A 12,473-nucleotide genomic window follows, 5' to 3' on the forward strand; every position below is an offset into this window, starting at 1 on the left:
GTATCTTTGCAACGTATTTAAAATATTTCCACACACATCTGTGTTACTTTCGCATCGTGTTAAGCTGTATTTTGTATATTTTTACAGAAGTATTTAGAATAGTTTATCATGACTGTATGGAATAAAAAAAATTGTGTAAGTCACAAGATTGAAATGTTGTAGAAAGGGATGCGTCCACAGTTCTCAACTGGCAAATACATGGTGTGATTCTTCCTTCTAAACGATTTTCTGAAAAATCAGTCTGCTACAAAAGAAGCGCAATTGTTCCTGTTGCTCTGGGTTGCCGAGGATTTTAATATCCGAACAAAGGAAGTCTGCGCAATCCTCTTACAGATGTGCACTTCGGCGCTCAGCCCATACATAATATTTCTTCTTTTTCTGAAGACTCTACAAAGAGCTTGCGTCATTGCTTATTCTGAAGAAAATCGATCAGTAAAAGCATCAGCGGTAGACACGGAAAGTTTTTGAAAGGTTAATGTCAATATACCTTCCGGGGGCGTGGAAGGAGGCGGATCGGTAAAGTTTAGTTGTATCGACGAGTGTTGTACAGGAAACAGTGTGGAGTAGATTGGAAAATAGCGTTTTTAAGCATATGCTATAAACAGAACTCCACTGTACATGTAATCTTCCAGGGTAGTTCAATGAGCTTAAAGAGGAATAACACTTAAACATCCAGTAATACTATAAATATTTATTTATTCTAATCAGATAACACGATATCATGATACATGAATTAAAACTAGTTTCTATACTAAACATTCAGTGAAAATATATGGCAACAAACATACAAGAAAAAAACAGCAGCTGAGGTAAATAATATACAGCGTACATAGATAAAAGTTTTCTTCAGCATAAAAGTAACAGAGTCAATTGTACTATTTCTCATTTGTACCATACGCTACAGCAAAGATCCAGGAAAAGAATTCTGAAATCACCCGTCTCTTTCAGAGCAATCTGAAGCTGAGATTTTAAATTAAGCTCCAAATTATTGGTAATATTTTTAAGCGTAATGCAGTTTGTAGTAAGTTATATTTGAACAGTTTTCAGTTGAGACTTTTCGGGAATAATAAATTGTACATGTAACGTAACAATGTTGACTAACAATGTTGACTAATTTGAATAGATAACACAGTATGTATGGACAGGTAAGTAACTTAGTTCTTTCATCAAGATTTTATTGTAAAAAAAAAGAAGAAAAACTGCGAGAAATCGAACTTAATTTGGCAACAGAGGCAGTAAGTGAAGATGTTACATAACGGGGTACTGTGAGATATACTCAATAATTCAACAAAAACCCATAAAGAGTCGTACAATTGATAATGAGAGCTACACATAAGTTTTACGGTTCAGCGTCTTCAATAGGAACGAATAAATTATACATACTTAGCCTAATTACCAGAGGCAGACAGTAAAAATGATTTACAGCTAAGGTAATACTGAAAGTAATCTTTGGCATAAATGGTAAGAGATCGTGTCAGTTTGTAGCCATCCACCACGGTTGGGTCAGTTTGGCAGAAATAATGTATTTTGTGAGAAAGTAGTTCAAAGCAGGTTAAGTATTAAAGGGAACAGAAATTTCGTGTGATGACCCAGAGAATATCTGTACTCTGTACATTAGCCAACAGAACCTAAAAGGTGTAAGAATACATGGCTTTCTGCTCTGCCACCAGATCAAGTTGTGTAATAGGTTTGTTTATAAATAAATAAATCTTCTGCTACCAGTCACGATTTTTTCTTTATTTTACAATTCGCACGACGCGTTTCGAGAAATAATTCCCATTTTCAAGTGCGTTTTTTGGTGTGTATTAAGCCATCTCTTTTGATGGTGGGAATTATTTCTCGAAACGCGACCTGCGAATAGTAAAATAAAGAAAAAATCGTGACTGGTAGCAGAAGATTTATTTATTTATAAACAAACATTGTATCTACAGTCGCAGGCGTTCAAAAACCATTTATAATGGATCAAATCACAAGTTGCGTAAATTCCACAATATATTTCTTTGCCTAAGTTAGGCAGTTAGTGGTGGTTACTGTTGGGAAGTAGGAAATGCAGGTGCCCATGCTGTTCTTATGGAGGCGCATCAGAGATCGAGTTGTCTCCAGATGGTAGCCTGTTTAGGCTCATAGCAGACCAGAGAGCTACATTAGTCTCCTGGGAAAGGCTGAAGAGAGACGTACGTTTAAGAACATTGGTATAATAATTGTTGACAGGTAGTTGATAAAAACCCAGATGAGATTATAAGGGGGGGGGGGGAGAGGAATGACAGAAAAAATTGCTAGGGTAGATGAGCCTATATGGAAGTGTGAAAGGAGACAGAACAGAAGGGAAGGTAAACCAGCGTTAGTACGAAGTTTTGTATACGTGGAGTGGATGGCTGGCAACGCGACAGTTGGGCTGGCGTGAACTGCTTCGCCTCTACCGGCGGCCGAGCGCTTTGAAAGGGCCGGAGCGCTGGCCGCGGTAGCGCAGTCCCTCGCAGCTGGCCTCGGAGGAGCGGCAGATGGCGCAGCGGCAGGAGACGGCCTCGAGGAACTCGTAGCGCTCGGTGCCGGGGGCGGCGCCCTCCTCGCAGTTGCGCAGCCGCACCGAGCGGCGCTCGCGGGCGTCGTGCAGGCACACCGGGTGGAAGCTGCGCTTGTACGGGAACCGCCAGTCGGAGATCTGCAGGCACGCGGGATCACCGCTGTAGACATGGGCCGTGTTCGACGCATTACTAAAATACTAACAACGTTACACACCTCTCCCCTATATCCTTGAACGCCATGACCACCGCTCAGCTTTCCATGTCATTTTACGTTTTCCCACGCGAATTGTATACTACACTACTGGCCATTAAAATTGCTACACCACGAAAATGAAGTCCTACAGACGCGAAATTTAACCGACAGGAAGAAGATGCTGTGATGTGCAAATGATTAGCTTTTCAGAGCATTCACACAGGGTTGGCGCCGATCGCGACACCTACAACCTGCTGACATGAGGAAAGTTTCCAACCGATTTCTCATACACAAACAGCAGTCGACCGGCGTTGCCTGGTGAAACATTTTTGTGATGCCTCGTGTAAGGAGGAGAAATGCGTACCATCACGTTTCCGACTTTGATAAAGGTCGGATGGTAGCCTATAGCGATTGCGGTTTATTGTATCGTGACATTGCTGCTCGCGTTGGTCCAGTCCAATGACTGTTAGCAAAATATGGAATCGGTGAGATCAGGAGGGCAATACGGAACGCCGTGTTGGATCCCAACGGCCTCGTATCACTAGCAGTCGAGATGACAGGCATCTTATCGACATGGCTGTAACGGATCGTGCAGCCATGCCTCGATGTCCGAGTCAACAGATGGGGACGTTTGAAACACGACAACCATCTGCACGAACAGTTCGACGACGTTTCCAGCAGCATGGACTATCAGCTCGGAGACCATGGCTGCGGTTTCCCTTGATGCTGCATCACAGACAGGAGCGCCTGCGATGGTGTACTCAACGACGAACCTGGGTGCACGAATGCCAAAACGTAATTTTTTCGGATGAATCCAGGTTCTGTTTACAGTATCATGATGGTCGCATCCGTCTTTGGCGACATCGCGGTGAACGCACATTGGAAGCGTGTATTCGTCATCGCCATACTGCCGTATCACCCGGCGTGACGGTATGGGGTGCTATTGATTACACGTCTCGGTCGTCGCTTGTTCGCATTGACGGCACTTTGAACAGTGGACGTTACATTTCAGATGTGTACGACCCGTGGCTCTACCCTTTATTCGTTCCTTGCGAAACCCTACATTTCAGCAAGATAATGCACGACCGCATGTTGCAGGTCCTGTACTGGCCTTTCTGCCTTTCTGGATACAAAAAATGTTCGTTCGACTGCTACCCTGGCCAGCACATTCTCCAGATCTCTCACCAATTGAAAACGTCTGGTCAATGGTGGCCGAGCAACTGGCTCGTCACAATACGCAAGTCATACTCTTGATGAACTGTGGTATCATGTTGAAGCTGCATGGACAGCTGTACCTGTATACGCCATCCAAGCTCTGTTGCCTCAATGCGCAGGAGCATCAAGGGCGTTATTACCACCGGAGTTGGTTGTTCTGGGTACTGATTTCTCAGGATCTATGAACCCGAATTGCGTGAAAATGTAATCACATTCAGTTGCAGTAAAGCATATTTGTCCAATTAATACCCGTTTATCATCTGCATTTCTTCTTGGTGCAGCAATTTTAATGGCCGTCAGTGTATTTAATCAAATTCCTGCTTCTCCTCTATCATTTAACACTTCGTACACGTGAAGAACAACAAACACCATATAGGTATCTTTTTTTGAACAATTGGTTTCGATCCTTTTTCAGCTCATCCTCAGTTCCGTTTACCGGATGGTTATAACTGAATGCAGCTACTCGCAGACGTCCAGTGTGGGCTGTAATTATCTTATGGCAGCAAAACCAATCGAGAATTCTCTCGTAAACTTCTATCGTTACATCCAGGGTGCAGGGAAGAGTTGATACAAGCCCTAGTCAGAACAGAAAAGGAAACTGTTCCGCTTCTGAAACCGAAGAAGCATGCTTGGTGGAACAGTGATTGTGAGGCAGCAGTGAAGCAAAGACAACATGTGTGGCAGAGATGGAATGCCAAGAGAAATACGGCTAACAAAACTAACTTTCTGGTTGCTAGAAAACACGCTGCATACGGCGAGTGAAGAGTACATTTCAGAAATGAAGTTGGCCCAAATTGAACAAGACTTCCAGAAGACAAATACACGAAACATCTATAGATCTTTTAAGGAAATTCTCACCAAGTACAATCCTCCAAGCCTACACTTCAAAGCTCCAAACGGGAAGCTAGCTCACGATGATAAAGACAACTTCCAGATATTAGCGAATTACTTTACAGCTCTTATGAATTGTGAACCTCCAAACTCCACATTTCGCTTTACCGACTATGTAGAAGTACACCCAAATTCATCACCACCCACGAAAGAGGAAATCAAGCTAATTATTCACTCGCTTAAAAACATGAAAGCACCAGGGGAAGATTGTATAATTGCTGAGCTTTGGAAATATGCAGGAGATAAGGCAGTAGATAAACTAACAGAAATTGTCAGCCAGATTTGGGAAACTGAAAGACTCCCACATGGTTGGAATTATGCTCTGATTCATCCTCTTCACAAGAAAGGCTACAGAACAGATGTAAATAACTATCGTGCTATGTCTCTCATATCAACAATTTATAAGATTCTGTCGAAAGCTCTGCAAACGTGGACAGAAGAACAGCTAGACCCACAGCTGGGAGCGTTCAAGGAGGTTTCAGGAAGGGGCGATCGTGCGTCGAACAGATAATAAACCTCATATCCATCCTTTCGTACCTGTAGCTCAGGAATGAAAATTTTGTTGTGACCTTTGTGGATTTCAAAAATGCATACGACTCGATTGATCGTAGAACCCTGATCTGAATTCTAGAAGAACTTGGCCGAGACAAGAGGACCAAAACGATAATCGAGCAAACACTAACCAACACAACCTGAAAAGTGAAATTTAGAGGAGCAACATCAGAAGCTTTCGAAATAAAGACTGTAGTGAGGCAAGGAAATGGGCTGTCACCTCTGCTCTACAACTGTGCCCTCGAGACGATGATTCGTGAGTGGCGGAAAAAACTGGTAAACTAAGGAATTAAAAATGATGTCAGGCTGGGTTACAAGAAACAAATTCTTGAATCGATTATATCGGCTTTACAGATGGCCTTCCATTTTTTTCTGATTCCATGGAAACAACTGAGAGACAGATTAATGAGCTTCAGAAGACTGGCTTCCAAATTTCATTTGAGAAAACCGAGTTTATAACGAACATAAATTCACCACCAAGGAACCTTGTATTGGGTCAAGGCAAAATTAAGCGAGCTGAAAAGTTTAAGTATCTCGGAGAATGGGTAACAGCCACCTTATCAGAGAAAGAAGCCTTCATATCGCGCGTGAACAAAATGGAAATGCCATTCCATTTAACCAAAAACATTTACAACAAAAGATCAGTATCGTTCAATGCAAAGTTAAAGCATTACTGTAGCGTTATCCGTCCGGAGATCTTGTACGCCTCTGAACGCCTAGTAATGAACAAAAAAGGCCTAATCGAAAAACTGAAAGCCAAGGAAAGGAAGATTTTGAGACAGGCCTTAGATCTCACCAAAGAGAATTGGGAATATGGAAGACGTCATAATCATGAACTGTATTCCCACTTAGAGAAGATAACCGATAATCCGGAAAGGATTGTGTTTTATGGACATACCACCGAATGTGCCCTGTAAGATTCATCAATCGTATGATCACCTACTTTCAGAAGAAGAAAACTGGCCTGGTTCACAGAGGTGGAGAAAGGTCTTAAAGAAGTGGGGATCGCCCATGGTGATATCTTGGCCCGTGTACCACTCAAGGAGAAGCTTATGGCGTGGCAGGGTTTCCAGGAAAAAACAAAACTAAAAACAGGAAAGGCTTGGACCCGGAAGAGGAAGGAGCAACACCGAGAACCAACGCGAGAGCACTGGGCAAACATCAGAACACGTAAAGCAAGACAGTAGAAATAACGTGGTCCGCAGATGGCCTATACGAAATGAATGAATGAATGAATGAATGAATGTTATGCCTTTCTCACTTGTTTGAACTTTTCTGCTCTAGTCTCATTCCTAACGCATTACATATGAAACATTTCTACATGTGTTTATTGCATTCGCAGCGTCAGATTTGCTCCTAGTGACCAAAATTTGAAATTTTTGCAGGGTAAATGACTTCCGCCTTAGAAAATATACCACATTTCGCTGCCTTATGATAATTACAGTGCACAATGGACATCTGTGTGTAGCTGTACTTTAATTATAACTACCCAGTATGTTACTAGATCACATAACTGATGAGGAGGTATTGAATAGAATTTGGGGAGAAGAGGAGCTTGTGGCACAACTTGACTAGAAGAAGGGATCGGTTGGTAGGACATGTTCTGGGACATCGAGGTGTCACCAATTTAGTATTGGATGGCAGCGTGGAGGGTAAAAATCGAAGAGGGAGACCAAGAGATGAATACACTAAGCAGATTCAGAAGGATGTAGGCTGCTGTAGGTACTGGGAGATGAAGAAGCTTGCACAGGATAGAGTAGCATTGAGAGCTGCATCAAACCAGTACGTTACTAAAGAGCTAACACAGCGCACGGTGCACGATCAGAGTTGCACGTTGTCTGTCTGGCAGCATCCAGGAACAAAGAAATTTGAGTTTCATATTTTTAATAAACCTATTGACTGGATTTAAAAATTTAAAACCGTGTTATAATCTACTCATTAAGATGTACTGGGGTTGAACAAAAATATGGAAACACCACGGGAAGTGCATGCTTGCACATAAATAAAGATGCTAGCCTAGCCTGCGCGTTGTGCTGTTGTATTTGGCCATGAACGGCACCCGCGCAGTGGAATCTACGTTCCAAGTGTCAGTCGCGCTCAGAACTGTGTTCTGTGTAGTTGTGAGTGCACTATTGCGGAGCTAAGCAAATTCTAACGAGGGAAACTTGTTGCTACTCATAAGATAGATGCACCCATAACCATGGTGGCCGAAGTGATTGGTGTTTCAAGAGGCAAAAAAAAAAAGAAAAAAACTGAAAGTATCATCTATAAGAGCATCTTTGTGCTGTAGTATCCTGTTTACTTTCCATTTTATTAAGCAACGGATCTGAGGATGATGTACGATGACATACAAATGAGTCGAAACTGCTTACCCAGTAAAATTATAAAGTGGCGTACATTATTGCTTTTTCTCTACAGACTGGTGCAGTTGTTGTGTCCTGTGGACACTATGACTTCAATTATGACCACCGCACATCCTATACTGTCCGAAAACTCGACTCCAACAATCCTGTACGCTGCCGGGTTTATACCCACACATTCCAACAACTCCAAATCTATACACACTTCACATCATCTCCCAATGAAACTGCTACCGTCTTCCTGTCCCAGAATCCCTTACGATATTTACCCACACTGTCAATTATAATTCTTCCCCACATATTCCACTCGACGTTAGGACTACCCCTTTCCTCCCCATCCCTCTTTATCACTTTCCTGTTCATACCATGGTCATGCCTGCACCCCAGTCTGACTTTTTGTCCTCCCACACTCGACTCCTGTGATTATATCCACACCTTGCAACGTTACAGAACTCCTAGTGTTTCCCTTCGGCTATCTTTTTTCTCAGTACAGATCATTCAATTTTTACTGAAACTAAAGTGCTTTCTTTTTTAGATCGCGTCTCCATCGACTTTTAAATTATTTTATATTTTTATTTTACCCTCTGTTCTTTCCATTCTTCATTGAAAACATGAAATTAATCTTTTTACAAAACTGATGGAACGTTTATTTCTATCGCTGGCAGCTTACCTCCAACCCATAGGGATCGAGGGGCAAGAAACATTAACTACGAAGAAGAAAACACTGTTAGCGAGTCGCACCTAATGTATTAAGCTAAAAATATGTTCAGTATTGGCCCCTATTAAAATATTAGTAATGCAGGAGTCATTCACAGAAATGGGAGTTCTCATCATTCCTTTCGTTTATGAATGGCGATGACAAATCTATTCAGTTTTTATGACAAAGCTTTTCTTCTTTATTTGAAATTTTAAGTAATTTCAAAGAAATCATTACCATTCGTACATTGTCATTGTGCAACTCACAGTTCCGTCTCGCAACCTGTTATGCGCAGACATCTCCGTGTGACACTGGCGCGCCTGCATTGTATTCATTCTTTCAGAACGTTCCGTCATCCATTTTCCCCACTGCAGCCTTGACTGAATGAAACGCCCACCCCTGCTTGGGCGTTATTCGCACGCCTTGTAACGCCTTTGTCCCTTTGCAACTTTCCACCGCAGCATTCCATGTGGCAGATGTAATTCATTAACAGCTCTTCCCAGCGGGTATGGGATCCTTGATTGGAATGGACTTGTTCCATCTGTAAGAGTTAACAGGGGCGGAATTCCGAGCGCAGCATCGTTCCATTGCGCAATCAATGCCACCGTTGAAACGCGAGAGCTCTTGTACTTTTGCGTTTTGGACGGTAGTTCTGTACCGATATATCATGCAGATGTGACATACTATAAGAAAGTGAAGTACAGAAAATTACATCAGAATTCAGAAAACATTGCTACAGTAATGCAGATTTTTGTGTACATTTACGGTTACTGCACGGCCAGTATGGAACGTATTATATAATTAACAGATCCTCAAAACTATTTCCTAATTGGGCCTGACCCTTTGTCAGCAGGTTCGAATCCCGCCTCGGGTGTGGATGTGTGTGATGGCATTAGGTTAGTTAGGTTTAAGTAGTTCTTAGTTCTAGGGGAATCTTGGCCTCAGATGTTAAGTCCCATAGTACTCAGAGCCATTTGAATTTTCCTAAACTATCTACTGGACAACGTCGAAAGTTCCTCGAGTATATTTTCCTTTGATGCTGTTGGAGTAGTAAAGTCGCAGTGCTAGTAAATTCGAACGAAATGCTAGCACCGAAGAATGCTGGCGGAAGACGACGCTTAGTGCATGTACTGTCAGTTGGCGGTCAACAAAACATTTGTAATTTGTTTTCACAGTCGTAGGGTTTCACGAACAATCTCTGTAGGATAAAATCAAACCACATACATATTGTAAGGCAACAAAAACAAAGCATCACGAAGGAATTATCTGAATGCAAAGGAAATCGGAAGATGTGATGTACACGTACAGACTACAATTCAGAAAAATTGGATGATTTATTCAAAAGAAAGACATCCAGAAATTGAGCAAGTCAAGAAGCGTTTGTCCATTGTTGTTGTTGTGGTCTTCAGTCTAGAGACTGGTTTGATGCACCTATCCATACTACTCTATCCTGTGCAAGCTTCTTCATCTCCCAGTACGTACTGCAACTTACATCCTTCTGAATCTGTTTAGTGTACTCATCCCTCGGTCTCCCTCTACGATTTTTACCCTCCACGCTGCCCTCCAATACTAAACTGGTGAATCCTTGATGCCTCAGAATATGTCCTACTAACCGATCCCTTCTTCTAGTCAAGTTGTGCCACAAACTTCTCTTCTCCCCAATCCTATTCAAAATTTCGTCATTAGTTATGTGATCTACCCATCTAATCTTCTGCATTCTTCTGTAGCACCACATTTCGAATGCTTCCATTCTCTTCCTGTCCAATCTATTTATCGTTTCACTTCCATACATGGCCACACTCCATACAAATACTTTTAGAAACGACTTCCTAACACTCAAATCTATACTCGATGTTAACAAATGTCTCTTCTTCAGAAACGCTTTCCTTGCCATTGTCAGTCTACATTTTATATCGTCTCTGCTTCGACCATCATCAGTTATTTTGCCCCCCAAATAGCAAAACTCCTTTACTACTTTAAGTGTCTCATTTCCTAATCTAATTCCGGCAGCATCACCCGATTTATTTCGACTACATTCCATTATCCTGGTTTTGCTTTTGTTGATGTTCATTTTATATCCTCCTTTCAAGACACTGTCTATTCCGTTCAACTGCTCTTCCAAGTCCTTTGCTGTATCTGACAGAATTACAACGTCATCGGCGAACCTCAAAGTTTTTAATTCTTCTCCATGGATTTTAATACCTACTCCGAATTTTTCTTTCGTTTCAGTTACTGCTTGCTCAATATACAGATTGAATAACATCGAGGATAGGCTACAACCGTGTCTCACTCCCTTCCCAACCACTGCTTCGCTTTCATGCCCCTCTGTTCTTATACCTGCCATCTGGTTTCTGTACAAATTGTAAATAGCCTTTCGCTCCCTGTATTTTACCCCTGCCACCTTCAGAATTTGAAGGAGAGTATTCCAGTCAACACTGCCAAAAGCTTTCTCTGAGTCTACAAATGCTAGAAACGTAGGTTTGCTTTTCCTTAATCTATTTTCTAAGATACGTCGTAGGGTCAGTATTGCTTCACGTGTTCCAACATTTCTACGGAATCCAAACTGATCTTCCCCGAGGTCGGCTTCTACCAGTTTTTCCATTCGCCTGTAAAGAATTAGTATTTTGCAGCCATCGCTTATTAAACTGATAGTTCGGTAATCTTCACATCTGTCAACTCCTGATTTCTTTGGGATTTGAATTATTATAATCTTCTTTATGTCTGAGGGTATTTCGCATGTCTCATACATCTTGCTCACATCAGACCCTTATGCAAGCAGTTATCCGGCTCGGCATTGACTGATAGCGTTGTTGGATGTCCTGTTGAGGGATCTCGTGCCAAATTCCGTCAAAGTGGCGTGTTAGATAGAATCACGAGTTCGTTGGACTGGGCTCCCCATAATCCTCCAGAAGTTCTCAGCTGGGGAGAGCCCTAGAGACCTTGATTGCCAAGGTAAGGTTTGGAAAGCACAAAGACAATCAGCATAACCTCTCGTGACGTGCGGGCGGGCATTACCTTGCTCAAATGTAAGCCCACGATGGCTTACCGTCAAGGGGAAAAAAAACTGTGCGTAGAATATTGTTGACGCACTTCTGTGAAATAAGGGTGCTGTCAATGACAATCAAAGGGGTCCTACTATGACAGTCTGGCTGGTATCCCGCCACTGTCTAAGGCGCTTCCATACGCGACTTCGGCCTGGCATCTCATTGACTGGAGTAGAATTGTCTTAAGTGATGAGTCCCGCTTCGAAATGGCTACCGATGACCAGTCACTGGGGACGCTCCGGACAGCGGTGGGAACCAACCTTACTGTTGCCTGCCTTATAGACAGGCAGGAGTGATAGCTTGGGTTGCCATTCCTGTACATAGCAGGACCTCTTTGATTGTCATCCGCGCTCCCATATGTCACAGCGGTACGTCCCGATAAAGAGCTTCACAATCTGAGCAAGTCAGTAACGGGTTGGTTCACCTCTGGCCTATATGGAAGCAGTCATTCGGCTTACCAACAAAACGGGGCGTATAATACCGTTCATGTACCGATGTATCGTAAGGATGCCGCGAATGAAGAAGAAGAACCGACTCACCATGAAGGAATTATCCAAATAGGACGGAAATCGGCAAATATTACGTAAGCCTCCAGACAGATACATGATTACAATACCACGTTTTGTTGCCAAGCCGAATAACTGCTTGCTTAAACGCCAGAGATGAATTTGTCTGTCTTGAGGTTTACATAATATTTACCGGTTTCCGTCGTATTTGGATAATTCCTTCGTGGTGGGTCGGTTCTTCTTCTTCATCTGCGGCATCCTTACGGCACAGTGGTACGTCAACGATATTCTATGCCCCGTTTTGTTAACAAGCCAAATAACTGCCTCCATAAGGGTAGCGGTGAACCAATGCGTTATTGACGTGCTCAGTTTGTAAAACTCTTTATCGTGAACAGGTCATCCAATTTTTCTGACATTGTATCATTTCTCTGCCTGAAGGTTACATAATATTTACCGATTTCCGTTCTATTTGAGTAATTCCTTCAAGGTG

The 12,473-nt window shown here is 42.5% G+C and overlaps 1 protein-coding gene across 1 annotated transcript in view; it reads right to left on the bottom strand.

Moving 5' to 3' along the window:
- Positions 1 to 682: 682 nt before the first annotated feature.
- The window catches only part of LOC126278287 (thyrostimulin beta-5 subunit), a 137,353-nt gene continuing 125,562 nt past the window's right edge, over positions 683 to 12,473 (bottom strand). The window contains exon 3 of the mRNA XM_049978296.1: positions 683 to 2,662. Coding sequence (XP_049834253.1) covers positions 2,417 to 2,662 — 246 coding nt within the window. The 3' untranslated portion in view covers positions 683 to 2,416. The remainder of the gene's footprint in view (positions 2,663 to 12,473) is intronic.

This window comes from Schistocerca gregaria, chromosome 6, assembly GCF_023897955.1.
Source record: "Schistocerca gregaria isolate iqSchGreg1 chromosome 6, iqSchGreg1.2, whole genome shotgun sequence".
Lineage (NCBI taxonomy): Eukaryota > Metazoa > Arthropoda > Insecta > Orthoptera > Acrididae > Schistocerca > Schistocerca gregaria.